Raw genomic sequence first — 27,633 nt, 5'->3', positions numbered from 1 at the left:
AAATCTTTTTCTAAAGGAGCAATTGTAAATTTACCATTGGTTTAAATCATTATTGCAAAATATACACTATAAAATTATAAAATTACCACCCGAGTGACACCATTATTAAAAAATATCAGTAGCAAATTTATAAAAGCCTCTTTCCTTAAATGTCTCGAGTCACATGGTAGCACCGAGTACATATGAGACCTTCCATGGTCGATACGTGTCCTTGTGCTTAGGCTGCTAGGATTCCATAAAGAACTAAAATGTGTTCATAAATAACTCGAACCTCTACTGCATAAAACACAAACAAAGCTGGGGATCTACTAGGTGCTATGCCTATCATTCTTCCTTTCCAAGATATCTGTGAGAATGTGACCCCTTCTCACCGAATGCACAGCCGCCACACCCATTAATCTTGGGCTGTTGGGCATATGCAATTAAAAGTCAAAAACTTGTGCATGATCCAAGATAAGCACTAGAAAATGGGCCATGACCTAATAGCATTATGTTGTGATCATAGGCGTCACCCGACGAGAAACTGATGATGCCCACTAGCAGACATAGGGTTACCAGGGATAGTAAAAAAAACTCACTACAGATGGTCTTATGAGTTGTCTATGTACGTGTGTCATATCAACAAACAAGTCAATAAGTCCATCCATCGTAATCTACTTACCAGAGATGGTTCAAAAAACCTTAGGTATATGCCTTGTCGATATGGTCATGGATGAGATCCCGTGAATACTACTTTTTGGATGATTCCATGCATCCTCTGAGGATTTCCACTTTAAAATTTTATGGATCGCATGTTGTATATATTTATAACCAAGAGCAAGGGCTAGATTCACATACTTTGTGGAATACAAATTATAGTCTTACATGAACAATACATTCCTTATGACTAGCTCTCTAGTATAAGTCCACCTCAAACCTCCGAGTCCTTGGTTTTGCTACAAAATCTCTTTATCCCACGTTAAATTGGAACTTATTGAAAACTCGTGGTGGAATGGTGTTTTGTGTCATGCATGAAAACCAAGTTCTTTATACTGAACAAAAACTAGTTAAAAAATAACCCACTCGTTTTACAGCGAAGTATATTATATTTGGATACATGATGAAAATTTTGAGTGTGCTATTTTTTTTTTCAACGACATCATTTTTTTTCATGTTTTCAATCTACTCTATTCAGAGAAGCACTGACAGCAAATGTTTAACCACACCGTACATACTCCAAAAATGACCAATTTTCTGTGCTCAATGGAGTATCTTGCTAGATTTTCCCAGCACATAATCATACATGCATGTATTAATCAACACATTCCACAAAAGGATAAGTAGTAGTGATGCCATGCGTAGGGATTATGGAACTGTCACTGTTCTTCAGAGACTTCAGTGAAAAGTAACACTTGTTTACGAACAGGAGATCATATCCAACGTCGTCGCGAACTAGTGGAGTTTTACAGAGAAATCTTTTAATTTGTTAGTGGACGACGCATGTTGGGCGAAACTGCGTATGAAAATTTTCGTTATCTTCCCCAAATTTTCCACAGAGACAAGGATATTATGCATTTCTGCACGTGATTACACTGCATAAACAAACAGTTAGTGGGACTGTAACCATGACAAATGGGTCTCAGGTAAGAACATAATTAAGATAAACAGCTAGCTCGTATTGTGGTTTGTGGATGCCTACTCAAACTACACATACACACACAGTGAATTAATTTGGAGAAGAGACAGTGAGTGAATAATCATCATGTGCATCAGTAATTCAGTATGCAAATAGCCCACTACTTCAGGTTCAGAGCTTGCCTTTACACCAGTATAAATTGGTACTCCTGCAGGGTGGTTTCAAGCAGCTCAAACACACTGGCTAGCTCACTCACATTGAAACAATATAGACATTAATTATCTTGTGGTTAGTGAAGAGGAACTGAAGAAGCCATGGCTGCTCATGGTGCCTCTGCTGCTGCAGCATCAGTTCTTGCTGCAGTAGTAGCAGCGGTTGTTGTTTGTTCATCAGTGTTGCCTCGTGCTCTGGCCTCTGATCCGAGCCCTCTCCAAGATTTCTGCGTTGCTGATAAACTCAGTAACGGTATATATACACGTTCATTTCATTAGTTGTTACCACTTTTAATTAACAGGGATATTATGTGTCAGGTGCTAAGTCACAGTATTGTTCGTTTGAACGTACGGTTTACTGTATACATATATACTTTTTTTGAAGTTAAACCAGGCAACCCAGCCGGCCAGCCCGTTGGGCTGTATTTGCCAAATAATTGTCATGAAATTGAGAACAAAAGATAACATCATTTTTTTTCAATAGGGTACAAACAAAACGCATATTGAGACAAACTCACATCAAATATATATATATATATATATATATATATATATATATATATATATATATATATATATATATATATATATATATATATATACGCGCGCGCTCCAAAACACACTCTTGGGTTTGCCATCCAAACTAAGTTCTTATGAAATTGGATGATGCAAGTCTTAGCATAGGGCCATAGGGGTAACGTGCAATCTCATTAAGCACGCATCATTAGAGTTTGCCATCCAAGCTAAGCTCAGTTCTAAATGATATAATCAAACTTGCCAAGAGAACATTTAGAACTGTCCATATTCAACATAGCGCCATATTTTTCATCAAAAAATCATCATTTTATTTCAAATTTGATGTGACAATATATAGAAGGACAGTCTATATTTATAATGCCAGGTTCTGTACCATAAAACAGTTAATTTTGCTTCTGTTTATATTTATAAGCTAAAATTGGATTTTCAATCTAGAGTTGATTTTGTGGTTTTTTTACATTATAGTTTATTTTTCAGCTTTAGCTTTTAGATCGTTAGGAACACATATATAAAAATTTATTTACAAATTATTTTTTATTTATAAATATGTCATCTTTTTTGGTTTTTTTGTTTTTAAATTGCTAGGAACACATTAATTTGACATCATGCCTTGGCTTCAGTGGCGAGCCCACATTCAACTTCCCGGGGTCCTTGGACCCCTAGTAATTTTTGTTCTGGTTTCGGCACTGCTTTGGCTTAACTGAATTTTGCAAATTGAATCGCGTTGCGGATGATGCAGTGTTCGTGAATGGGTTCGTCTGCAAGAACCCGAAGCAGGTGACGGCGAACGACTTCTTCTTCCGCGGGCTGAACGTGGCGGGCAACACGATGAACGCGCAGGGGTCGGCGGTGACGCCGGTGACGGTGGTGGAGCTGCCGGGGCTCAACACGCTCGGCATCTCGCTGGCGCGCATCGACTTCGCCCCCAACGGCGGCCAGAACCCGCCGCACACGCACCCGCGCGCCACCGAGGTCCTCACCGTCGTCCAGGGCACCCTCCTCGTCGGCTTCGTCACCTCCAACCAGAACGGCAACCAGCTCGTCTCCAGGCAGCTCGGCGAGGGCGACGTCTTCGTCTTCCCCATGGGCCTCATCCACTTCCAGGTCAACAACGGCGCCGTCCCGGCCGTCGCCATCGCCGGCCTTAGCAGCCAGAACCCCGGCGTCATCACCATCGCCAACGCCGTCTTCGGCTCCAACCCGCCCATCCTCGACGACGTCCTCGCCAAGGCCTTCATGATCGACAAGGCGCAGGTCGACTGGATCCAGGCCAAGTTCGCCGCGCCACCGGCTGCCTCCGGCGGCATCGGCGGCGGAGGCGCCGGCGGCTTCATCGGCGGCGGCGGTGGCTTCCCCGGCCGCGGCGCCCCATAGGCGTCTTCCTTTGCACATGCAAATCAACGTACGTCGTCGTGCATAATGCATGCATACTAGCTGCACGATAATTAAAGACTTTACACGTGTCGTGTAAGCAGTTTACGTGCCTACGTGGCGTGACACGTAGGACACTGTTGTGTGCTTGTGTTGATCGAGGAGGCAGCAATGCAGCATCCAGGTCGTCTACAATAATCTGGCGAAATCGCACCAGTGTGTGAATCATGCTAGCTAAATGTTAAAACACTCTTTATGAGATAATAACAAATTTGGGTAATTTATGTGCTAGATATATACGCACAATTAGCAACATTGCTATGAACAGCGAACATAATATGGGAATCTGGCAGAAATGAAGACACAAATATTATTGTTTTATTCCCCATGAATACAGAGCTTCAACACGCGGATCAATTCTGAACTCAATACAGATTGAATCATACACACCGTTTGATGGACAACGGATATGACAAAAGCTAGCCACAACTCAAGAGAATATCCAGAATTGCAATGACGAGCAGGCATGTTTATTTCGGGAGCTTTTCTTCCATCTTTGAGAAAGCATCTTTAAGATACCATATTTTTTGTTATAAAAACGCAGGTAACTCAAGGTAAAAATTTTACATTGTTACAAGATGAATAGAGCCTGATAGCAGTTTTTTTTTTTTTTTTTTTGAAGAGGGGGGTGGGGGTGCTCTCATCAGCAATGGTTCCATGCTCTGTTGTCGGAACCACTGGTTCCTTTGAACATTGCAATCTACAAGAAAAAGTAACATGCCCTTTTTCTTCCCAAACCTGTGGCACTATGACCTTGACAACACACCTTTTGAACTGCCATCAAGTCACAAAAAATGTGTCAGTTTTTATATCAGCATGTCTGAGAGGAACAATCTGATTAGTAACAAGCTAACAAAAAAGGGATGTATGTCAAACAATAATAGAAAAGCTAAACTATTTCAAGGAAGTGTGTTGTTGGAAAATGTATTTGAAGCATGCGTCAACTAGTTGTGCACAACATAGGTTTCCTGAACAATATTTGTTAATACAAACCTGGGAACAGTGCCACGTCGGCGCAAGTCATATTCTGTTGCCTGTCGAAGAGCCCTAGCAAATGCTTTGAAAGTTGCCTCAATAATATGGTGTGAGTTTGTTCCAGCAAGCTTCATAAAAAAGAGCAAGGCAGGATCAGGTGATAGTGATATGCTACTACTTAACTCACTTAACTGGGGCAAAAGAAGAAAATATTGATTCCTATGTGTTCAACCAAGGAAGCAACTTATTCAGATCCTAAAATAATAGCTGTAAACTTGTAATATTGATCCAACACTTTAGATTGGAATTCAAGCTGAATCCAACGGATATGTACCTGACGGATGTGAAGTGTCATGCCAGATGTATTCACAAGAGATTGGAAAAAGTGCTCAACTAGCTGGTCACCAAAGTAAGAGAGAATGTGCCAGTTAAGTATACACCAAATAGGACCCAGCATACTGAAAAGAAGCGTCGCAAATTTCTCCAAAAGGATATTAATAGCTACATTAATTTCAGGAATTACCTGAGTATCGTATGTGCCAACTCTCTCGGTAGGAATACTTAAGCCACAACTCAAATGAGGACGACCAGATAGATCCTAGATATGTGGGGTGCATGAAAAAGTAAGTCACACTATGAATCAATCAACCTGATGAGGCGACCAACATATGAATATCCATACTGACAAAAAATATTTTAGCTAACATGAACCCAAAATGGCAAATAATGAGTGCATATATTACAAGGGCCATATAAGTGAGTCATCTAGTTATTGGCCTTATAGTGTGATATATGGGCCTGCTAAACTATAACCAAAGCAAAGCCAATAAAAAACATTCAGTGCTAGTGCTCAATTGCCAAAAGTGCAGATGGGCCAGCCAGTAATAACAATAGAGGCTCATGAAAACTAAATAGTCAACAAAAACGCCATGACTAATTGTACGAACAGACCAATGTAACTCAGTGTGCTTGCACAGCATATGAGGATTATTACTCATGGATGCAAGAATAGAAACGGAGAGAAGTATGCATTTGCAGTATGTAAACACAGCACAAGGATGATGGCCTGTACCAATATAACCTCAACCGCTGCCTCGTCAAGTGGCGCTGTAAAATGTCCAAACCGATTAATTCCTTTTCTATCTCCAAGTGCTTCAAGTAGCGCCTACAAGTACGAAAAACTGATCCCACTAACTGTTTGCCAGGTATTTACATTATTGATGATGATTCAGCTTGCAATAAAGAATGTAAATAGTACGTTGACAATGCACTCAATTTTGCACAAACGATGAAGGGGAAAATAAGTATGAAATTACGGATATCCTAACCTTTGATTCATAATGATCCCTACAAGTATTTCTAGAAGCAGAAATGTCAAGTTGAAAGCAACAATCACCGTTCCAATTGCCAAAGCAATGTCTTCATTCGAGTGATGGTCATCAATGTGTGTGTCACCCTTTGCCTTAACATATACGTCAAAGAGCCCATGGGATGCCAGTTGCTGTAAGTTATAAAAACATAATTAGTGGCCAGATTTGACTAGATGGGCATACTTAAGAAGCTGTGTTAAGACTGGTATCTACAACAGATACATATATATAATAGTATAACCATTTAAAATGCAGCACACTGAACAAAAAGAAATACTTCTTTCAAATGAATAGTCGGCACTTTGCTACACACAACTAACGTTGAGAATTTAGCATGGTCTCCATATCGATTTGAGGTTAAAGGACTTGTCACATGAAGTGGTCATTTATAATTGCTGTGTTCGTGGAATAACCGAAGCCATACATGTAAGTAAATGATTTCTTAGAAGAGACATGTCAGTCTTCCATGTATCACATCACATCAGGAAAAACAAAACTAAATAGCATTTCTCAAACCCTGAACTAATTACCTGATAGAACACTTGTTAGCGAATGGACCGCTAAAACATGTGGAACTAGAAAAGCGGCAGATTTTTCCCAAGTAGGACCTACCCAGGCTTTAATGGCACAACACATCCCTTTCTCCCAACAATAATAGGATTGCGCCAGTGGCGCTCTTAAACGTCTGAAGTGAATGCAACTTAAGAGCGTCTATTCATCCATTTAGTGGATTTGACCTAAGATGTCTTAGTTTAATACTTGTAGGTATTGTTTCCCCTTCTGCACTAAGCTGTTACTTTTCCTTCTCAAATGGTTGAATCAATATTATTGCTCCAGATAAGCCCCTAAGTCCAAAAAACCCAGCATTTCTTCACCATACAAGCAGATGCAGTCGATACATGAACTCCTCATTCGCGATACTGCTACAAGAAAGCCATACTCACATCGAGCATGTGATCCAAGAACGGTATCCCTGTGCTGCAGTCGGCAACACCAGTGCCATCCAGGTTGATCTTCACATGCACATTTGTCTCCTTGGTCACCCTCTCGACTTCTCCAACCCTGGACAACGCTGAGAAAATTTCGAACATAAACCAGAGGTTAAAAAAATCAACTTAAATAGCCCTAAAACGAAAGAGAGAAGAGGCAGAAATCCGAACAATAGTGGTGTTGTTAAGCACATCAGGGAGCTACCTGTGGAGTCCTCCGGCGCGATGGTAGAGCCGTTCCCGCCGCCGCCGCCGGCGGCGGCGGCCATAGCAGGCGGCCTCAGGTGGAGCGAGAGACCCTGCAGCCGAGCGGGGAAGGCGAACCCAGACGACCCGGACCGCCCCAAGGACTCGGGGGCTCGGACGGCCGGCGCGGGGGAGACGCGGGAAAGGGAGGGGGAGGCGAACAGCGCGGTGGGGGTCATCGGCGACGGCGAGAGCTCGCCGCCGGCGGCGCGGGTGTGTGGAGGGAGGGGATTCGGGGCGCGTGGAGTGAACCCCTTACGTTTGCTGGGCCTCCGATGGTGTGTAGGCATTGGTCATATCTTTTCTGGGCCGGCCCATATTCTAGGCCCGTTACTAGATGGGCCATAAGAGATTCCTATATTGTTTTTTTTCTTTTCTCTAAATTATTTATTTTCTTCTATACTTACTAAAAGGGGGAAATTTTGGTTAAATTATTGATGTAAGAGCAATGATACCTGTAATTCAGATAAATTCTTACTACTAGTAAAGATCTCAGCCATTTGATCTAATTAGTTAGTTAGAAGTTATAGAACATCAAGATTTAATCACAATTCATAAAATGTGTATGGAAAATGTTGCACATGTATAGGGGTCATCGCTCTGTTTTTTGAGGCAAAAAACAAAATGATATACTTTTTGAATGCAAAATAAATTCTGAATAATCTTTTTATATATGTTGTTCTTAGCGATCTAAAAACAAATATTGAATAATAAATTACGATGAAAAAACTCCAAAATTAACTCTAAATATAAGGTTGAAGATTTAAATTTTGGTTTATATGTAAGTATAAGCAAAAGCGAAAATATAAGGTTGATGTAAGCCTTGTTTAAAATTAAAATATTGTGGGTAAATTTCCTGCGATTTATGGGCTTGCGTTGGCCCATCCGAATCACATGTGTTTAATTTACTGGAAACACCTATGTATTAACCTACAAACATGTACTGTATTTAAAATGAAATAAATACCAGTAAATGTATACTCTGATCCTATACCGGCACGTAGCATGTTAGTATAATTGTCTAGACCTATGTATAGCTACATGCAACCATATTTAGGAGTGATGATTACATGCAGCAAATCAATTATAACACCCATAATCACCATTCTTAGGATGCCAAACACCCCCTTCATAGCAGGTACAATAGCAGGCTATAAGCCAGCTGTAAGCATATTTTAAAGAGATAAAAAGAAAGAGAGAAGAGAGGTGTGGTACTAATTTATAGCCAGCTGCACATGGGCTCCAAAAAATATGTGTATGACATGTGAAACCATGTATTGATGTTTTGTAACTAACTATTATATGCATTGGCTATTAGATTAACTATAGATAAATTTGAGCCAGTAGTTAGCTGTACTATTAACTTGCTGAACAGTCACCATCACAATGAACAGTACTGCTAGCTAGTAGTATAGCTATCTTCTCCTTCCATTTCATTGTTTTTTCTCTCTTTTTAGGGTGGAGAAGAAAAATTAAGATAGAGATAGCCATTCAAGGTGCATTTATCGCAACAGTTGGAGCAAATTGACATGCACTACAGATATAGACCTCGGGCCGCGTTTGGCAAAGGAGCAGTAATGTAGCAATATATTAATATATGATTAATTAATTATTAGTTATAGAAAATTAAAAATAAATTAATATAATTGTTTAGAATAACTTTTCTATAAATTTTTTAAAAAAAACATACCGTCCAGCCATTCGAAAAATATATGTGTGAAAAATGAAAAATCTGGGTCAGCGAGAGAGGGAGGTAAGAACACGGCTCTAGAATAGGGTACAACTCCTCCTCCTTCCTCCAAACTCCAACTGCAGCCAAATGAATTTGGTGGAAGCTTAGATCATCAGGGTTGATAAATGTGCATGTGTTTTGTTCCTTTGCAAAGGGATGGAAGGGGGTGCATTAAATCCATAAAAACGACCTCACCCCACCTCTCCTGTGTGTGTGCATAAATTTTCAACTAGGAACCACTCTGCATTCATGGAACCATTAATTGTGCAGGCTTATTATTGAAGGCTTGTACTTTTCCTAATCTGCTGCTGCTTGCTTTTGTAGGGAGTTATGAACTTGTCCTCTGACTCTTCTCCCTGCTAATCCTCACTATCTCCCCTCACACTATCCATCTAAACACAAATTAGTAGTAGTACTACTTATATCAGTTTTTGGAGCTCCTTTTTGCCATCAGCATGATGCCAATCATCAATTAAATTAGCACAGGTGCATGCATGCATCTAGTCAAATCACTTCTCCTACTGCTGAACTACAGTGCAGCTGATGACTTTGTATTTGTATTGCCGGGTGACGTGTGGAACCTATCAGATATTAGTGGTAATTAAGGAGTCAGATTGTAGATTCAGGTACAGAGATTACTGCACCTTCAGCAAATGGGAGTGGTTTTTCGGTTCAGTATCACCCTTTATTTTTCAGACGAAAATTATGGGCGCTACACAAGTACAGAATTTGACATTCTGAACATGATGCTGCAGAGCTTAAGCTTTGCAATTAACTGCATAATTTGGTACTACAGTGACTGAATACTGCTGCACTACAAGCAACTACCTCTGCTAATGCATTTGTCTGCAATGGGCTACTACCTAATTAAGCGTACTTGCTGCTGCCACAGTAGTAATTAATTCCTTGTTTTAATTAGCAACATGGCGTGAGTACGTTCGTCCTGCAGACTGCATATACGACTACTGCAAGGGCAATAATCAATACTACTTCGTCCCGTCATAACTTTATTTTTTATTTTTCCGTGTTCAACGTGTGACTATTCGTCTTATTTTAAAATTTATTAAAAAACTAACAATAAAAATATTAATCGTAAAAAAAATTCAAATAAGACGAGAGTCAAAACATTATATAAAAAACTAAAAAAATAAAGTTATTATATCACGGAGGGGCAGTACTGAGTTTTCCGCATTTGGACGAAAAAGCATACGTACGCCTTGGCTACAATTGTTCTTTGCAATTCATTTATTAATATTACTTTTTTGCTAGTAGCCTGTGGTCTCGATCGATCAATGGAAGAACGGCGTTTGCCAATGTTTGCTGCAGTTAATTGAATCTGTACCTTGGTTCGGTATAGAGACAGTACTGTTCCATCCAGTTGTTGATCAACTTGACCTCTGAACAGATCAGCAAATTTTGTTTTAATTGTAAGCAGATTGAAGTCTATGTTTTGTACTGCGCATTGATCGCTTGGCTACACCTAGAAGAAAAATAAAATAAGATATATACATGTAGTGTTATTTAATTATTGTTGTCCATGCAAGTTGAGAAATGGGGTATGCCATATTCAACTTCATTTTTTTTCCTTTGAGAAATAATGACAGGCCATGCATTATTCCACTCGGGAATTTCTTATTCAATATATTATATATATATATATATATATATATATGTGTGTGTGTGTGTGTAGTGTGTGAAGGGTCAGCCTCAGACTACAATTGTACGGGGTTTAATTTTTCAGAGCCGCATAGGATGACAATTTTTTTGTTCTCTAGCCGGTTTGATAATAAATTGAACCTGGATTAATAATATGAACCCCAAAACCATTTCACATTTCACTCTCTTTCTCTCGATCCAGCTGGGCCATGGAGATGCATCCTATCGTCAATTTGGATCACTACGCTCGATTGCAAGCTGTGCATATTGACGGTCAAATTGAGCCGACACAGGCACCGGCGAATGAAAGATATCGCTGATAATCTTGCTTAATTACACGAAAGTGAAAGAGATGATCATTATTAATTGTAACTACTACTGGATCTGGATTGATCATTTTTTCACCGTCTGAAAATCTGAATGTCGATATCTGGTCGAGTGACCTGCAGACACGCGCAAATTTTTATAATCATTTTGGAAGAAGCTTTTCGTTGAAATATCAGTGTTGCTTCATATGGAATTTTTCATGGTTAAATTGAACTCCACGTACAAAACTGATCACCCCATCCCGGCCCCTCTTGAACCGACTCCTAAACAGGTGCTGGTATGGATACCGGCAGAAAAAGCCAAACGATATATTTATAAATAAAAAATAATTTACAAATATATTTTTATATACGTGTTCATAGTGATCTTAAAGCGAACACAGAAAAATAAACTATAATAAGAAAAACTTAAAATCAACTCTAAAATTAGGGTTAAAAATTTAAATTTTAGCTTATAATTATAAGAAAGAACCAAAAGATAGGGGTAGCTATAGAATTTTACGGTTATTGTAAGGATTGGAAATGAGATTTACATAAGTAAATACTCAATGCAATTACAATTGCTCGGGCTCTAAATCTATTATGGCTCTAACATTAGATAGAATACAGAGTTAGGGTATATCCGGTTTAAAGAAATTTAACTGAAATTTTATAGAAATTAGACTATTTTCTATAGAGTTCTTTTTCATTCGGAAGAATTCTTATGGATGTGCTGCTTTTACAATCCACACATACATATCGAGAGAGAGCACACATGTCAACTCCCCCACAGAGAATCCAGCATTGGGTGGCAATTGCCTCAGCATTTAATGCGAGGATAACCAGAGGCCCAAACAATCCGTTCATTAATAAGTGCAGTCTAAGTATCAAGAGGTTGATCACATTCAATGGCTGCTTAATTAACTCGTGAGTGTGAAGATTTTAGTAGGAAGCTGCTACTTTTTCCCATGAGAATTCAGTCGTTGGTGGTTAATTAATTTGGTTTGTTGGAGGTCGTTTTACCCGGCCCTACCTCAAACCTATACTTATTATTATATTAATTAAATGCACCCTACGTACTACTGCTCTACACCCTAGTAATACTTTCGTTCCGGAATAAGATTATCCGAAATAAGATCATTTTTTAGTTTTTTAATATAATGTTTTGACTCTTGGTCTTATTTAAAAATTTTTTGTGATTAATATTTTTATTCTTACTAGATGATAAAATATGAATGGTATTTTATGGGTGACTAATTTTTTTAAGTTTTTTTACAAAATTTTTAAATAAGACGAACGGTCAAGGTAACGTTGGATATGGAAAAACGAAAAATAAAGTTATTATAGAACGGGAGGTAGTAGTAGATAATTCGTCCAACGTGGCAAGAAAAATCATACTCGTATTACTGCACTAAACTGTCGATGCATAAAAGCAGAAACTAGTGAATACGATCCCTTCCCTGATTGGATTTATAAGCCGAATACATATAACTAAAGCAAATACTCAATTATAATAGTTTTGGGTAAAACGCTTAACGGTTTCAAAGCTAAAACTAAGGTGTCCAGTTTTGACTTATTAAGGGATAACCAAACGACATATTTGTAAATTTTATAGAAAAATTATATATATGTTCTTAATAATTTAAAAGGTAAAAGCTAAAAAATAAACTATGATAAAAAATATAAAATCAACATTAATTCTAAAGTAAAATTTTGGCTTATAAATATAAGCGAAAAAGAGGGTGTAAGGGTTTGTTTGTTTCTGAGTCATAATTCGGACCATCGGCATCTTCGACCTCTGTACATCGGACACGTCGACGGAAAGCCGATGGCCAAGATATTGGTTGATGGAGGGACGGTGGTCAATCAGACCCCGAGGATCTAATAAAGACAAACATAATGCTCAAAGACTTCGAGAGCAACTCATCAGAAGCCAAGGGTTGCATCAACGTGAAACTCAATTGTCTAAGATTAGTTGATCAAATTTTTGCCTCATCTTATTAAGTCTCAGGGAATCTTGTTCAATTTTATTTATTGACATAACGGATCTAAGTGTGAAACTGATGAACAAACCCTCCAAATTCATTTTATATTTAGCTTTTTCAAAAATATTGCGCAGTGAACTAGAAATGTTTTCTGCTTGTCAATCAAGCGTAATCCTAGATACGTGTCATGTATTAAATAGTCAAGCTATTGTTAGGGAGAGATTTAATGGTAGGAAAAGAATTCTTCATCTGCAAACTCAAGTACAGCTAACTACTCCCTCCCAGCTACTCTAGTACTTAATTAAGACGTTGATCTGATTCGAAATCTCAAAAGTTTGCAAGCAGGTTTAGGTTTTAAAGACAGACAAATCCAGCGTACTGAATACTGAACAGTGTGTCCTGCTCCTGCAAAATTGCAGTGCTTGTCTCGATTTAAATTGATGAGTCAATGTGGCATGATCATCATCCAGCTTGCGTGCAAATTAAGATCGTCTTCTTCACAGGTTGGTTGCCACATTAAAACCTTTCTATTCTCCTGTACTAGTTATGGAAAACAATCTTCATCTTATTTAATTCGTGATTAGGCCCGCTGTGATTACAATATTTTTGTACAGAATTCATTGTAACAAAAGATTACGTGCACGTTCCCGTCTCTTTTTCTTGTCGATTTTAATATCGACCTGCTGCATTTTGAATCATTCGTAATATGAATATATATATGCAGCAATGCTAACGTTTTTTTTTTTTTACTTCAGAACTAACTGAAGTTTGAACTCACTGTCACAGAAATCCCCATATGTGCCGGTTGGAAATTTGGCATAGGTTTCCTAACTAAGCCCCCCTGAAGCGACACCAGTATTCTGAAGTCATTGATATCAGATTTACTCTGGTCCAAGAAAAAGTATCTCGAGATACCAAATCGTTTCTTATCATTAGATCTAACTGAGTATGATGTACACTGTTAGATCCAATAATCAGAAACGATTTAGTTCGTGAGGTATATTTTGCTACTCTTTGTTGAACTGAAGCAAATCTCCATTGATATTGGTTCCACATTCGATAATTATAAGCTATATATGTTTCAAATTTATATATGGAACAAGCACAGCTGTGAAGAGAGTACGTTAGAATGCACATCAATTAATTTTGAGATACAATCTTTTAACATAAATAACTAAATTAATATTTGAGAAGTCAAATTTTAGCCATTTTATTAGATATGATCTTAGTTTCGGTTTTCCTTAGCCATACCTTTGTAGATGTATAGAAAAATATAGCAAAATTTCCAACGCAAAATAAATGAACCATAAAATTATATTTAATAATTGATTTAGTAAACTAATTTGATGCTGTAGATGTTAGTATATAAATTTAATTAAAATTTAAGAGATTTGACTTCTGACAAACCCACTGTACCTACGACGTGAAACATATACAATAGTATTATTTAAATTTTAGAGTAAGTGAATTGCACTTTGCCTATTGTCGTCTGCCTATGGATGCACTTATCAGCTGATGCCCGCGGTCTCAGGATACTTGATTATAGAACCATCGAAATGCATAAATCTACTACCAGATAATATTTTAGTTTTTTTATACATGTTTTGATTCTTCGTTTTATTTAAAATTTTTCTATGATTAATATTTTTGTTTTTACAAAACATGAATAGTATTTTATGCGTGACTAATTTTTTAAGTTTTTTTATAAATTTTTCAAATAAGACGAATGGTCAAATGTTAGATACGAAAAAGCGAAAAATAAAGTTATTATGGGACGGAGGCAGTACTTAATTACCGATCACCATCGCATAAAAAAAATGCGCAAGCTTGTTCTTGACACGGCATGTGGGTCCTGAATGTCAGGCTACAATAATGAATACTAAAACATACAGTTATGTGCTAAGAAGTATATAAATTTATAGTTTTGGAATAATATGTACGATATTTTTTTTATTTTTTGAGAAAAGACCTTAAATCTATAAATCTATAGTTTGTGACAAAATGGACGAAGTAACTGTAGTTTTTATAATAGTATAGTAAAATTGTAATTTTGTGCATAAATAATTAAATCTGTAGTTCTATGATAAAATTGGCAAATGCATGCGTAGTATTGTAAAATTTTCTCAGACATTATACTTATAAATTATTTTTCATTGCTACTCATATTTCTATGGCGTATCAGCCGTAGTTCGACCTATAAAATTTCAGTGTCATGTTATGTTCTATTTGGTACGGTCATGAATAATATAACCGTGAATGCCTTCAGTAATTTTGCCACGGAATTTGGATTATATGATTATTCAGAAAACTATACATCCTCACTTAGTTATACTCTCACTATTTTTTTATACGACGCTGTTGACTATTGGATACGTTTGATTGCATGTCTTATTCAAAAATTTTATCCAAATATGCAAAATTATAAGTTATACTTAAAGTTTCTATAATAATAAATTAAATTATAACAAGATAATTAATAATAACATCAAACGTGAACAGTGACATCATATAGAAAATGGAGCGAGTAATTTACAACATGGTTCCATCACTGTAATCCATTTATTCCAATGTATAATGATCAAGTTTTTCATATAGATTAAAACACAATTAAAATTAAATGAGAAATAACTGTATTTGTTCCAAATTAGAAAGTAGCGAAAAAATTAAATACAGATGGCCGGGAGAACTCGTCATACTATTTAATAGATTTTTAGCTGCCAGAGGCTGCCATATTTCGAAACCGAGCGAATAGGAAATATTTTTGTTTGGGTCCTCACAAATCTCTCATGAAACATGGGCACAATTATTATAACACAACTTTTAAAGGAAAACAAACTAATTTACAATATATAAAAGTATTAGGAAATTAATTGACATCTGGCATATCTATATGTCCATCTATGAATATATCTATCGATTCATTCATTTTATCTATCTATCTTTGGGCACTCTAAGGATAGATGGTGTTTCCATGTTCACCAAAAAAAAGTCCAGCTATCATGACTGCGTGTGATATTAAGAGTTCTTTGTGAGAAATAAAACACGCCATTAGACAACTGTGTATTGAGTTTGAGTTTAGATGTCTTGAGTATTTAATAAAAAAAAATCATAGCTAAAAGATGGTAGTATGAAGTTGTACGCATTATTGTGCTCTCTATTTAGTATTTTTTCCATTATTTTGATTCTATAATTCAAATATATAATTAGCATGTTGTAACTGACATGGAGTATTATTTTAATCTAAGCCACCAAATTTTGATTAAAAACAGATGTATTTAATTTGAATTTTAACACTTACAGTGTACACGTCCAATGCACGGGTTGCTAAGTATATATAAAATTCATCAAGATTGCAGTCATGAAAATAAATGAGTTTTCTGTAGTCAATCTAAATATTTAAAAAACATGTTTTCCTTTAAAAAAATTAAAGGTTTGATTGGAACGTGTAAAAAGACATGTTTTTACGACTGCCGGAGTATGCAAACTATGTATCTGAGGTACAGTTTTCGACAAGGAAATTAGTATTATTCATATACAAGACATATATGATAACACGTTTTAGTTATGTTTGACAAATTATTGTGTTTTATTTTAATAAAATAATTATACAATTTCCATAATACAGTTGACGCGTCATGCATATAAATTAATATATCATGTTCCTTCAGGGTAGATGGAACTAATAATGAATATCATAATGAACATCTGTTTCTAGATGAACTAATAACTGCACATAAGGAACTGAATAATGCAAATAAATTGAGGATCATTTGTCATTAAAACATGACACTAAATGCATATATTTACATAATTGAATGAATTAAAAAAAACAGCCCAATGCACAATTTACAGGTAGCCCCCACTGGGGCCGTTTTTCTTTTGGAATGCCAAATATTGTGGCAGCATTACAGCACAGGTATGGAATGCAGAGTAAATGCAAACTTTTAAACCCAAAATTAAATCCAAAATCAAAAGCCATTTTTTTCAAAAAAAAAACACTCTCTCTACCTAGATCAAACCCCAGAAATAGGAATTGATTGGCATTGAATAATTCCTCCAACCATTTCCCAACAACACCAATAAATTGTGGCCGTCCATTTCACTTGGCGTGCCATATTCATTGACCCTCCGGGTCAGTGACGCGTGGGACCCACCTGTCAGTCGCGGCGGCGCGCGCGCTGTGTGTATATATAGGCCGCAACGGCGCAACCCCACCACCACCCTGCGCCGCGCCCACCACCGCCGCTTGTTCTTCTTCTTCTTCTCGGCGTGCGGCGACGCGGGGAGGAGCTGCGGCGCAGAGGGATCGACGGGGGAGAGGGGGATGATGGCGGCGGACGTGAGCTCGGTCGCGAGGCTGCTGCGCGGGGAGGCCGGGAAGAGGGGCGGCGCGGCGGCGGAGGTGGTGACGATGGATCTGCTCGGCGGGTGCGGCGGGGACGCCGGTGGGGGAGGGGGGAGCAGAGGCGGCGGCGGCGGCGGGGAGGACGAGGTGGTCGACCTCGAGGTGAAGGTGCCCGCCGGGTGGGAGAGGCGGCTTGACCTCATGGTGAGCCCTCTATCTGATCCTTCTCTTCGTGTTAGTGTTCCTCGACTTCTCCTGAGGTTTGATTGCTTTCGGAATTCGGAGTTGCGCTTCGTTTTTTTTTTGCCGGTTGCTATGAGATTTGAGACCACTGTTCCATTCGTATAGTTGTTTTTGTTTGTTCTGATCGGAAACAAATTTCGCATTCTTTGCAACGGAAAGAGATCCGCATGTGTGTTGCATGCTGTATCTTGTAGGATTTCTTTCGAATATTAGGCGATCAATCACTCTGTTCTTCATCTGAGCAGAGTCGTTAGTGCTCGAAATTTTCTGTCTGTTTTTCGGTTTCTCCTGTTCTTGGTATGATCTTTGAGGTCGTTGGTGCTTACTGAATTTTCTTTGTTGGTCCCTTCTTGTTGCAGTCCGGCAAGACGTTTCTGACCCCTCGGCTCCAGGGCGTCCAAGTCGGCCACCAAGACCTCAACCTGCCCCCGCCGGCGTCCGCCGCCGCCGCCGCCGCGGCAGCCACGTCGACGTCGGCCGCGGTCTGCACGCTCGACATGGTCCGCTCCGCGCTCGAGCGCGCCACGGCCGGGAGGGCGGCAGCGGCGGCCGCCGCCGGTGCCTCCCCGGCCACGTCGTCGTCCTCGTCCGCGTCCACCTCCTCGTCCTCTTCCTCCGTGGGCAAGCGCCACCGCTCGCCGCCCGCCGGCACGGCGACGCCCGCGAGCCCGTCCATGCGGGCGGCCGCCTGCCCGTCCTGCCTCACCTACGTGCTGATCGCCGAGGCCGACCCCCGGTGCCCGCGTTGCGCCGGCAACGTCCCGCCGCTCGCCGGAAAGCCCCGGGATGCCGCCGCCGCCGGCGACGGCAGCGGGAAGAAGCCCAAGATTGACTTGAATGCGGCGGCGGATGACACCGAGTGAATGCAGAAGAAATTGGAAAGAAGAAAAATATTTTTTTCAGTTAACTTTTCTTTTTTTAGTGATACAAAAATCATTCTGATAAGTTCACTTATTCAGATCAGTCGTTTAGGCCTATATACCTCCTCAAAAAACTTATAGATATTACTATGATCGTAGGATCAAATCAGCTGGGCAAATATATAGAAGCCCAACCTCTGTTAATCTCTTTGTTCCTTATTTGTTGGTTTTTCTTCAAATTTTAGATGTACAAAGTAATTAGTTCAAACATTCCTTTTTGTCAATTTTGTTCCTTGTATATCTTCTTTCTTTTGATGTACTAATCAAATCTTATATTTACTTAGAGAATGGTCATTATCTTAACAGTACATTTTTCTCCTTTTTCTTGACCTATCATTTTGGACATTAATACCTCCATATTCCCTAGGGGCAATAGATAATGGTCAATTTTACCATTATTTGTAAAATACCTCAGCTACCAACGTAAATTTAGTACCTACTCCCTCCGTCTCAAAATAAACCAATTTTTCATTTTTTACCTATAATTTTTGACTCTTCGTCTTATTAAAAAATTTTTGCGATTGATATTTTTGTTTTTATTAGATGATAAATCATGAATAGTACTTTACATGTGGCTATTTTTTCTAATTTCTTGAAAATTTTTCAAATAAGATGATGGTCAAACGTTGGACACGAAAACCGGAGAATTGGTTTTTTTGACAGAGGGAGTACAAAAGAATTGGAGGTATCTAATTTTACACTAGAAAAAAATTGGTATCTCTCTTTACTTTCTCAAGGATGTAAAATTGCTTATAAATAAAATATTTTGAGAAATTCTAATGCATATGTTTAATCACTGTTTTATATATCAAAATATGAAGAAAGTTAATAATATATCTACAAAAATAATTGTTTGATAGACATACAGACATCATTTCCGCAAATTAAATATTATTTTTTCACATATAGTATGTTATAAACTTACAAGGATTCTAAGGTTTGTTGAAAAGCGTTACCAAATGAAATATAAATATATTTTGGTGTGTTCCATAGTGCAGGGTATTTTAATTTTGTCATAAATCTAAGTTGTTTAACTCATAATTAAGTTTATAAAAAACATACAATACCGACTAAACATGACAGTGAATTTTAATGAGACTAACTTGGTACCATAAATTGTACAATTTTTCTATATGCTAATTGATGATCAAAGTTGGAGAGGTTTCCGTACACAAAGGAGCATAGATGGTTTACATAGTTATATCGTAAATCACGCGTATTTTATAATATACGCAATACGCGAGTGTCATTAACTGTCCATAATGTTACTATAAAAATGACAAAATGCCATTCCATAATGTTGCTATTAAAATGCGTGGTCTCATCCAAGTAACCAAAGCTTATCAATCGCGACAGTGATACGATATTACTACTGGACAAGAACTCATCGCTATTCTGTATTTTTTTTCAGACTATTGGCTTCATCACATCGACAAGTCACCAAATTAAAATAAATATGCAATTAAGTTGTGATGACATGTGCCCATCAAATTTATTAATTTTATCACGCCTAAAAAAATCTGAAATTTAATTGTTTTGATAAAACATACTCTATCAATTCAACGGCAGCATCTCTTGCGTTCAAACTTAGCTCATTAATTTATTTTTACATTTTTTTTCTAATTCAAGGCAGGACCAGGTACGAACACATATTGATTAACGAACCGATTTTTCCCATTTCATTTAGTACTAGATTTTTCAAATATCTTTATTTCATATAGTAGTACAAAGCAACTTATCTTGATTTTTGCAATCTGATTAGTACTGGCCACTAGGGCCCGTTCGGCAGCTGGATAAGATATCTTATCTCGTTTTTTGCATTCACGTTTTTCGAACTAGTAAACGGCGTATTTTTTGCAAAAATTTTCTTTAGAAAAGTTGCTTAAAAAATCATATTAGCCTATTTCATATTTTTAATAATTAATTAATCATATACTTATCTATTTTCCGCGCCGGATAAATTACCTTATTTCTCTTCCTATCGAACCGGCCTACGTTATATTATACGGTCATATGAAATAAAAACCAAGTTTTCAAAATAAAACGGAGTACAATATATTTTTACAAAATATATTGACGAAATATCAGGAACGAAATGGTCATCGATCGTAGCAGCAATTCATGTCAGCTAGGTGCTTGTGGATGAATTCCAATTAATTTACACGTACGTACAAATTAATTGAAATTGGTCGACGTACATCCATGTGTACAATTTGCACGTACACGCTCTTAACCATTTTTTTTCTCCAACAGCAACATCTCGACCCAACGAGATATCTATCCTCACATCTTCGTATCTATCTTAATTACGCAGCATTAATTAATCATCATCATCATCAGTGAAGAACACGATAACCGATCGATTGATTAAGGGAGCAATTAAATAAGAATTAGCATGGTGATTAACGCCGTAATTAACTGGCAAATGGCGAGTGCTGTGCAAGCAATGGCTAGGAGAAATTGATGCATGCGTCTATGTATTACTACTACGTAGCTACCTCAATTAATGCACATTAATCCATGCAGATACGATCCAATGGGGGTTAATTAGTGCGATTATTTACGATGATTAATGACGACGACGATTTCTTTCTTTTCATATCTGTAGCCGATCAATTCAATCAATACTCTCCCTAGCTATAGATAATTTAATTGCATGTCGTCCATCCATTGGCCATGCAAGTAAAGTCTTCTCGATTACTTGAACAACTAATTAATATGGCACGTTTGGGTATTTACTCCTGATAGCTGCGTCCACCTAATTTTATTCATTTACTAAGAATATGTTCTTTTCTTGGATAAAAGATGAAAAAATAGCTAATCTTTTATAACTATTTAATATTATGTGCAATATAATTAACTACTATTAAATTAAAAAATATGAGATGGTTAATTTTTATATAAAATCTTTTTTCCAAAATATGGACCATTTAGCTATTCGAAAAATATACAGGTAAAATCCGAGAAAACAAGAATAATTCTATCCAACGAACGCAGCCTAACTTATTTGAATTTTTTTGTCAATTTAATTAATTAATTTATTTATTTATTTATTACGTTTGACTTGCCACCGTGGGTGCTAATCAGGTGAGGTTGTGTCAAGGAGAAGCCTGTGTTTTTATTAAATTCGCCTGCAAGCATGCTAGTTGATGGTGGCGGATTAACTGTCAATCTTGATGACATGTCACTGGCTAGCTGAGCAATGTAATCGCAGCTGACATGTCCATGGTTTAATTTGCAGTATACTATAGTCTATTACTTCTTCGATTTGCAAGGTTTCATTTCCTGTGTGGAGAAGAAAGGGAAAGAAAGAGATGAATGTCTCCAAAATTTTCACTAGGTGGCACACACTGAGAAGTGAGTTAAGACGATCTAATCTAATTAATCGAACCCTAACCTAGTCAGAATACCCGGCATATCCAATCAGCTTCGCGAAGCTGATGTTGCTCGAATTTGACCTTAATAAATTAACCTAGTAAGCTACTGGATGACAATACCACAAAAAAAATTGTGTCCAGTAAAATAAGTAATTTGCAAAATACATGGTATAATAGGAAAAAAATACTCATGGGCTTAGATGAGTAAAGAGGAGCCGTGCGGATCAAATTGAGCGGCTCAGATTCTCGATGGCACGCCTTACGCACAGGGGTGGACAGAAAACTCGTGCCTCGTTAGCTCGTTCGACTCGTGACAAACTTGGCTCGGCTCGGTTCGTTTCATTTTCGTAACGAGCCGAGCTAGCATTTTAGCTCGTTAGAGATAACGAGCCAGCTCGAGCTGGCTAGTGAGCTGCTCGCGAGCCTAACGAGCTAGACCAAAGATACACGATTCGCCGACATTCATTGATTCCACCCCAAAAAGCATATGTTCAATACTTTATAGATTCGTCATATGATTTGTTGGTTAAAACTTTAATATTTAGATACAATTTCATATGATTTGCATGTTTGAACTGAAAATTTGCTTATATAATCTATTGAAAAATTGTTTAAGTTAACTCTTCATGCACGGCTCGCGAGCTTAACGAGCTAGCTCGAGCTTTGTAACGAGCCGAGCCGAGCTGGGTTTTAGCTCGTTACGATAGCGAGCCGAGCCAGCTCGTTATCTTAATAAGCCAGACCGAGCCGAGCCGAGCTGGCTCGTTATCCACCCCTACTTACACATGGTCGTATCGCGGTTTCTAGGTTAGCCGTGAAATTCGTTTTTCATTCGTGTCTGAAAACCTCTTCCGACATCCAGTCAAACATTTAACGTGACACTTCTCCCAAAAATTTTCTCAATCTAAACACCCCTGAGGGCCTGTTTAGATCCATTTGAAATACCAAATGGCAAATGACAAAAGTTTTGGCATTGTATTTTTGCAACTTGGTGTTTAGAGGCATGCAAAAGTTACCATTTTTTTGGTAAAAGTGTGAGATGGTCCACATCTCTATGCGCTTTTTGACGAAATTTGCTATTTTAGACTGTCAAATGTCAAATACAAAGTTGTCATTTTCTTACCCTAGTGCTTAGATCCATTTTAACAAAAAGTGCTTAAAATGATAAAACTTTTATCATTTTAAAGAATCTAAACATCACCTGACCTAAGCTAGAGATGAGGTCGGGCCATCCTGAGTTCCTGACCCCTCCGCTTGAAAGAAAATTTTCAACTAGACCATCCTACCTGAAGGGCTTTAGAGCGGGGGTATGAGTGGGCCCTAGAAAGATATAGTTCTAAAGCTAATGGTCCTCTTACCTATCATATTTAATATTGCACAAGTCTGACACCAGGCATGCAGGATGCACCGAAACGCCCCACTACATGCTCTGGCACAAATTGAGACGAGAAGGACCCTGTCGTTCCAAGGATAGGTGTGAAAAAATTGGTAACACGCCCGGCTTTATGCCATAGGTCCTGTCAGCCATATCCCTATTATTACCCTTGAAAACTAAGGTGGTGTTTAGTTAGCGAAAACTTTTGGTAAAAAGGTCACGTCGAACGTTTGACTAGATATCGAAAGGGGTTTTTGAACACGAATGAAAAACAAATTTTAGATTCCGCTCGAAAACTGCGAGACGAACTTTTTGAGTCTAGTTAATCCATTAGCAAATGTTGGTTACTGTAATATTTATGACTAATCACGTCCTAGTTAGTTTAAAAGATTCGTCACGCGATTTCTCTCGTAACTATGTAATTAATTTTAATGTTTATATATATTTAATGCTTTATTTAGATGTTTAAATATTTGATGTGATTTTTTTATGAAAAAATTTTGGAAACAAAACAGGGAATACAGGGAATGACAACTTGTGATGTTGTCATGGGTAACGAGTAACGACCAACTACCGCGAAGGCACCTCTGACAAGCGGCCCCCAAGCAAAAACCATCCCGTCGGCTAGCAGCCCAATCGATAAAAACGTTTCACGGTTTTTACCTGTGTGTTTTTGTGATGTAAAAGCCTTGAAAAATAAAAAAAAACTTTTATCAATCACCACGTATATCATATATATGTTGTGTTCTTTTACATTCTCCGATTTTTTTCCTCCACCTTTATGTGCATGCTTTTCAAACCGTTAATTAAATAATGCATTTATCATGAAAAAATATTTTATATAAAAAACCATCATCTTATATTTCTAAGTAAAACTTTAGCCTCTCATTGATTAATTTTACTATTTATATAATTAAATAACTATCATAAAAATCACATAATCATTGATAAAAAAACCATAGTAAAAATATATATCTAATGCACCGTACTGATCATCATATCTCCAAGCTAGCATTGCCTACTCGCTAGCCCGGGCGATCACTTCAGCGATGGATGGATGGATAGAACCCATCTGCGTGAACAGTACGGGGCAGGTGAGAAGAGATGGGTCGTCGTCGTCGTCTTCTTGATCCCCGTTGAGTGCAGGTCAGACGACGACGGGAAGGAGAAGAACATTTATGGCCGGGTGATGTGCGCCGGCCTCCAGCGATCCAAACTCAGATCAATCCGGCCTGGGCCACGTTGGGGTGTGATTGTTTCGTTGAAATTAAATATAAGATACACGATTTATTAACTAGTATTACGAGTTAATTTGTGGCAAATTTATATATATATATATATATATATATATATATATTTATGTATGTATCTGTTGACGCTGAAAATAACGATCAACGGTCACACACGTAGGCCTGGGAGTCAATCTTAAATAGCTCCACTGTAGAACCTAAATTCTTAGAACGATGCGCGGGCGTGCCAGTCAGTTTGATCCTGCAACTGACAAGATAAACAATAAAACAAACCGATCGGCTATCGAGCCGATAGGTAACAAAAGATCCAGCCAATCAGATGTTGATGCTGCAACGGTTAGCCGATATGATAAACAATCGGCTTGGATCGACTAGAAACTCAATAAAAATAGACTTAAAATAAATATTAGACCAACGTAACCCGCCAAGTTACTTATTAATCTTAGTCGATCGGAGGAGTCCCTATAACTATATCGAACTAGACGTGCAGAGATTGGACTTAACTAAGACAGTATGCAGTCGAGTACGATATGATTGTAAGAAAGATAAAGATCGATAAGGCTAATAAACAAACCGACGAATTACTTGGAACTAACAATAAATAATATATCGCGATCGGCTAAAACCAATTCGCATATAATTCTCATAAGCCGATGCAACATAAATAAATGCCGATCTAACTAAATCAAGCCGATCGGTATAGAAATAATACAGTAAAGCAATCGGCTACTCTATTGATGTAAATACGATAAACATGTAGATCGGCAAAAATCATCGGCTATAGACAGCGAATAAATAACCAAGGTCTATAAATACCTAGCCCAGATTGCTAAGAATAATCATAGAAGATCGGATCCAACCAAGACAGTTCAAGATTAAACCTAGCAATGTCAGTATACATACTAAACAGATCTAGATTGCTATCAAGCCAATGAGCCAATGACCGATAACCTATCGGCTGGTACTCCGATAGAACAATGAACAAAATACATCGATCTAATATAAACCATTTGACAAACGCAATCTACTATATCGGACCTAACCGAGATAGTACTAGATTAAATATGTCAAATAGCGAATATCAAACCAACATATATCGCCCAAAGTGATCGACCGGATCAACTCAAAACACGAAAGTGATCTAAGTTGAAACTGACGCGATAACTAGCAATCACACAACTAGATTAGAAGATCAGACTGAACCGAGACAGTTCTAATCTAGTCGAACGATTACTGTGGCTCGGCGGAATGTAGGACTTACCCCTCCATTGGAGATCAAGACGATGCAGCCCCACGTCAGGTGTCAAGTTCCGCCAGAGTTGAAACCTCGGAAGAGGGTGGCGATGCGCCAAAAGTAGTTGATCTAATTATGATGTAGATGATCTACAACTATCCTGGGCACACATATTTATACCCTCGGACGGACACGAGTCCATATCGGATACAGCACAAGACTCCTAATTAATAAAAATAAACTCTATCTCTAATCTCTATTAAATACGACACGGATTCTAATAGATAAAAGAAAACAAACGAGTCCTAATCGGACTCTAATCTGCTAGAGATAAAATCTAAACTAACTCTAATTAATAGATAAATATATGCCGCCAAGCCTTGGTCTTCACGATTCCCTGTTGAATTCGGTCTCTTCTGGACAAAATATCTGTCGGCGGTTGCACATTTCCTTATCCGAATCCAATATGGAAATTTACCAAATTTTGGTGTTAACAATATCTCGTGATGATCTAAAAATAAAGACCACAGAGTAAAATACAATGAAAAAAACTTCCTAAGTTGTAAAAAATTAAAATGTATCTTATAGTGATTAGCATAAACAAAAATACGAGGTGTTTCCAATTTACAACCTGTTTATTTTCGTGAGATTCTTTAGATTCTGTACATAATTTAATTTCATGATAGCTATTGTAGAAATAAATAACGAACTAACAACCTCTTGACATTTACTATAGAAATACGTCTGATGTTATAATTTTTTACGCGAAACTCACCGTTTTAATGTTTAAACATCTACGAAAATTCATAATGGATATAATGAGAAAAGAACGCCTTAATTGCAAGCGCTAGCTAGCTCACCTACGTACTCATACTGGTCTTGGATTGATCGCCGGTATCCTCTCCACGTAGATATAGATGCCTCTCTTTTTCAACCTTAAATTTAAAATTTATTTTACAATTTTTATTATAATTTATTTTTTATTCTTAACTTTTAGATCATTAAGAATATATACACATACACATTTATTTTATAAATTGTTTTTTATTTATAAATATCATTTAACTTTTTAAAATAAAAAACCAAACAATTCACACCAAATCAGAGAGTAGTCACTAGCTAGCTAGCGTTTGCACGGTTGTGTCCCATAATAATTCTATTTTTTTCCGTGTCTAACGTTTGACCATTTGTCTAATTTGAAAAATTTGTACGAAAACTTAAAAAAATTAGTCACTCCATATTTTATCATATAGTAACAATAAAAATATTAATCGTAAAATAATTTTAAATAAAACGAAAAGTCAAAATATTTTATCAAAAAACTGAAAAATAAAGTTATTATGGAACGGAATTAGTACAAGTCAGTGGTGGGGACTGCAGCAAGCTAGCTGATCTGATGTAGCGTGGTACGAGCACTCACTCCTTTGGATGATCGGTGGCGATGACGATGCAAGCTCTGATCGATCCAAGATACTGATACGGATCGATCTGAACATGAATGTAGTCTGTACATGAATGTAGTAGGGTGAAAACTACAGAAATTTGTAGCATGTCTATCGAAACGATGTTTGGTTAGATATCAACGAAGTATGTTTGTAATTTTAACTATTTAATGTCCATTATGATACGATGGAACACGGTTTATAAAAGGTTTATATATAATTTAGAAACAGAAACAGTCAAAAACATAATATCTTTTATAGAACCGACGCTTGTTTAATAGGGAATTTTCGTGAACATTTTTCACCCCCTGCAAAATGATGGCAGCGGGTGATCCGTCATCCATCAGCAGTCATTAATCGGTGTCCGATCGAGACTGTTTTGGACTTCCACGGT

At 37.7% G+C, this 27,633-nt stretch overlaps 3 protein-coding genes across 3 annotated transcripts; 2 read left to right on the top strand and 1 right to left on the bottom strand.

Annotated features, from left to right (window-relative positions):
* The first annotated feature begins 1,929 nt into the window (after positions 1–1,929).
* On the top strand, positions 1,930–3,738 carry LOC102717523 (germin-like protein 4-1). The gene is made up of 2 exons (XM_006653710.3): positions 1,930–2,080; positions 3,104–3,738. Exons 1-2 carry the CDS (start codon positions 1,930–1,932, stop codon positions 3,736–3,738), a joined length of 786 nt encoding a protein of 261 aa, XP_006653773.3.
* Positions 3,739–4,087: 349 nt separating this feature from the next.
* LOC102717246 (imidazoleglycerol-phosphate dehydratase 3, chloroplastic) lies at positions 4,088–7,630 on the bottom strand. Its single transcript, XM_006653709.3, has 8 exons — positions 7,335–7,630; positions 7,085–7,212; positions 6,167–6,271; positions 5,843–5,935; positions 5,294–5,368; positions 5,105–5,167; positions 4,789–4,898; positions 4,088–4,569 (listed from the first exon to the last, which is right to left on the bottom strand). The coding sequence occupies exons 1-8, from the start codon at positions 7,552–7,554 to the stop codon at positions 4,542–4,544; spliced, it is 822 nt and encodes a 273-aa protein (XP_006653772.2). The 5' UTR covers positions 7,555–7,630; the 3' UTR covers positions 4,088–4,541.
* A 9,676-nt stretch (positions 7,631–17,306) lies between these two features.
* LOC107304036 (putative lysozyme-like protein) lies at positions 17,307–18,905 on the top strand. Its single transcript, XM_040523485.1, has 2 exons — positions 17,307–17,602; positions 18,001–18,905. Exons 1-2 carry the CDS (start codon positions 17,378–17,380, stop codon positions 18,502–18,504), a joined length of 729 nt encoding a protein of 242 aa, XP_040379419.1. The 5' UTR covers positions 17,307–17,377; the 3' UTR covers positions 18,505–18,905.
* The last annotated feature ends 8,728 nt before the right edge of the window (positions 18,906–27,633 follow it).

Source organism: Oryza brachyantha, chromosome 4 (genome assembly GCF_000231095.2).
Source record: "Oryza brachyantha chromosome 4, ObraRS2, whole genome shotgun sequence".
Lineage (NCBI taxonomy): Eukaryota > Viridiplantae > Streptophyta > Magnoliopsida > Poales > Poaceae > Oryza > Oryza brachyantha.
This window is presented reverse-complemented; position numbering and strand designations above follow the sequence as displayed.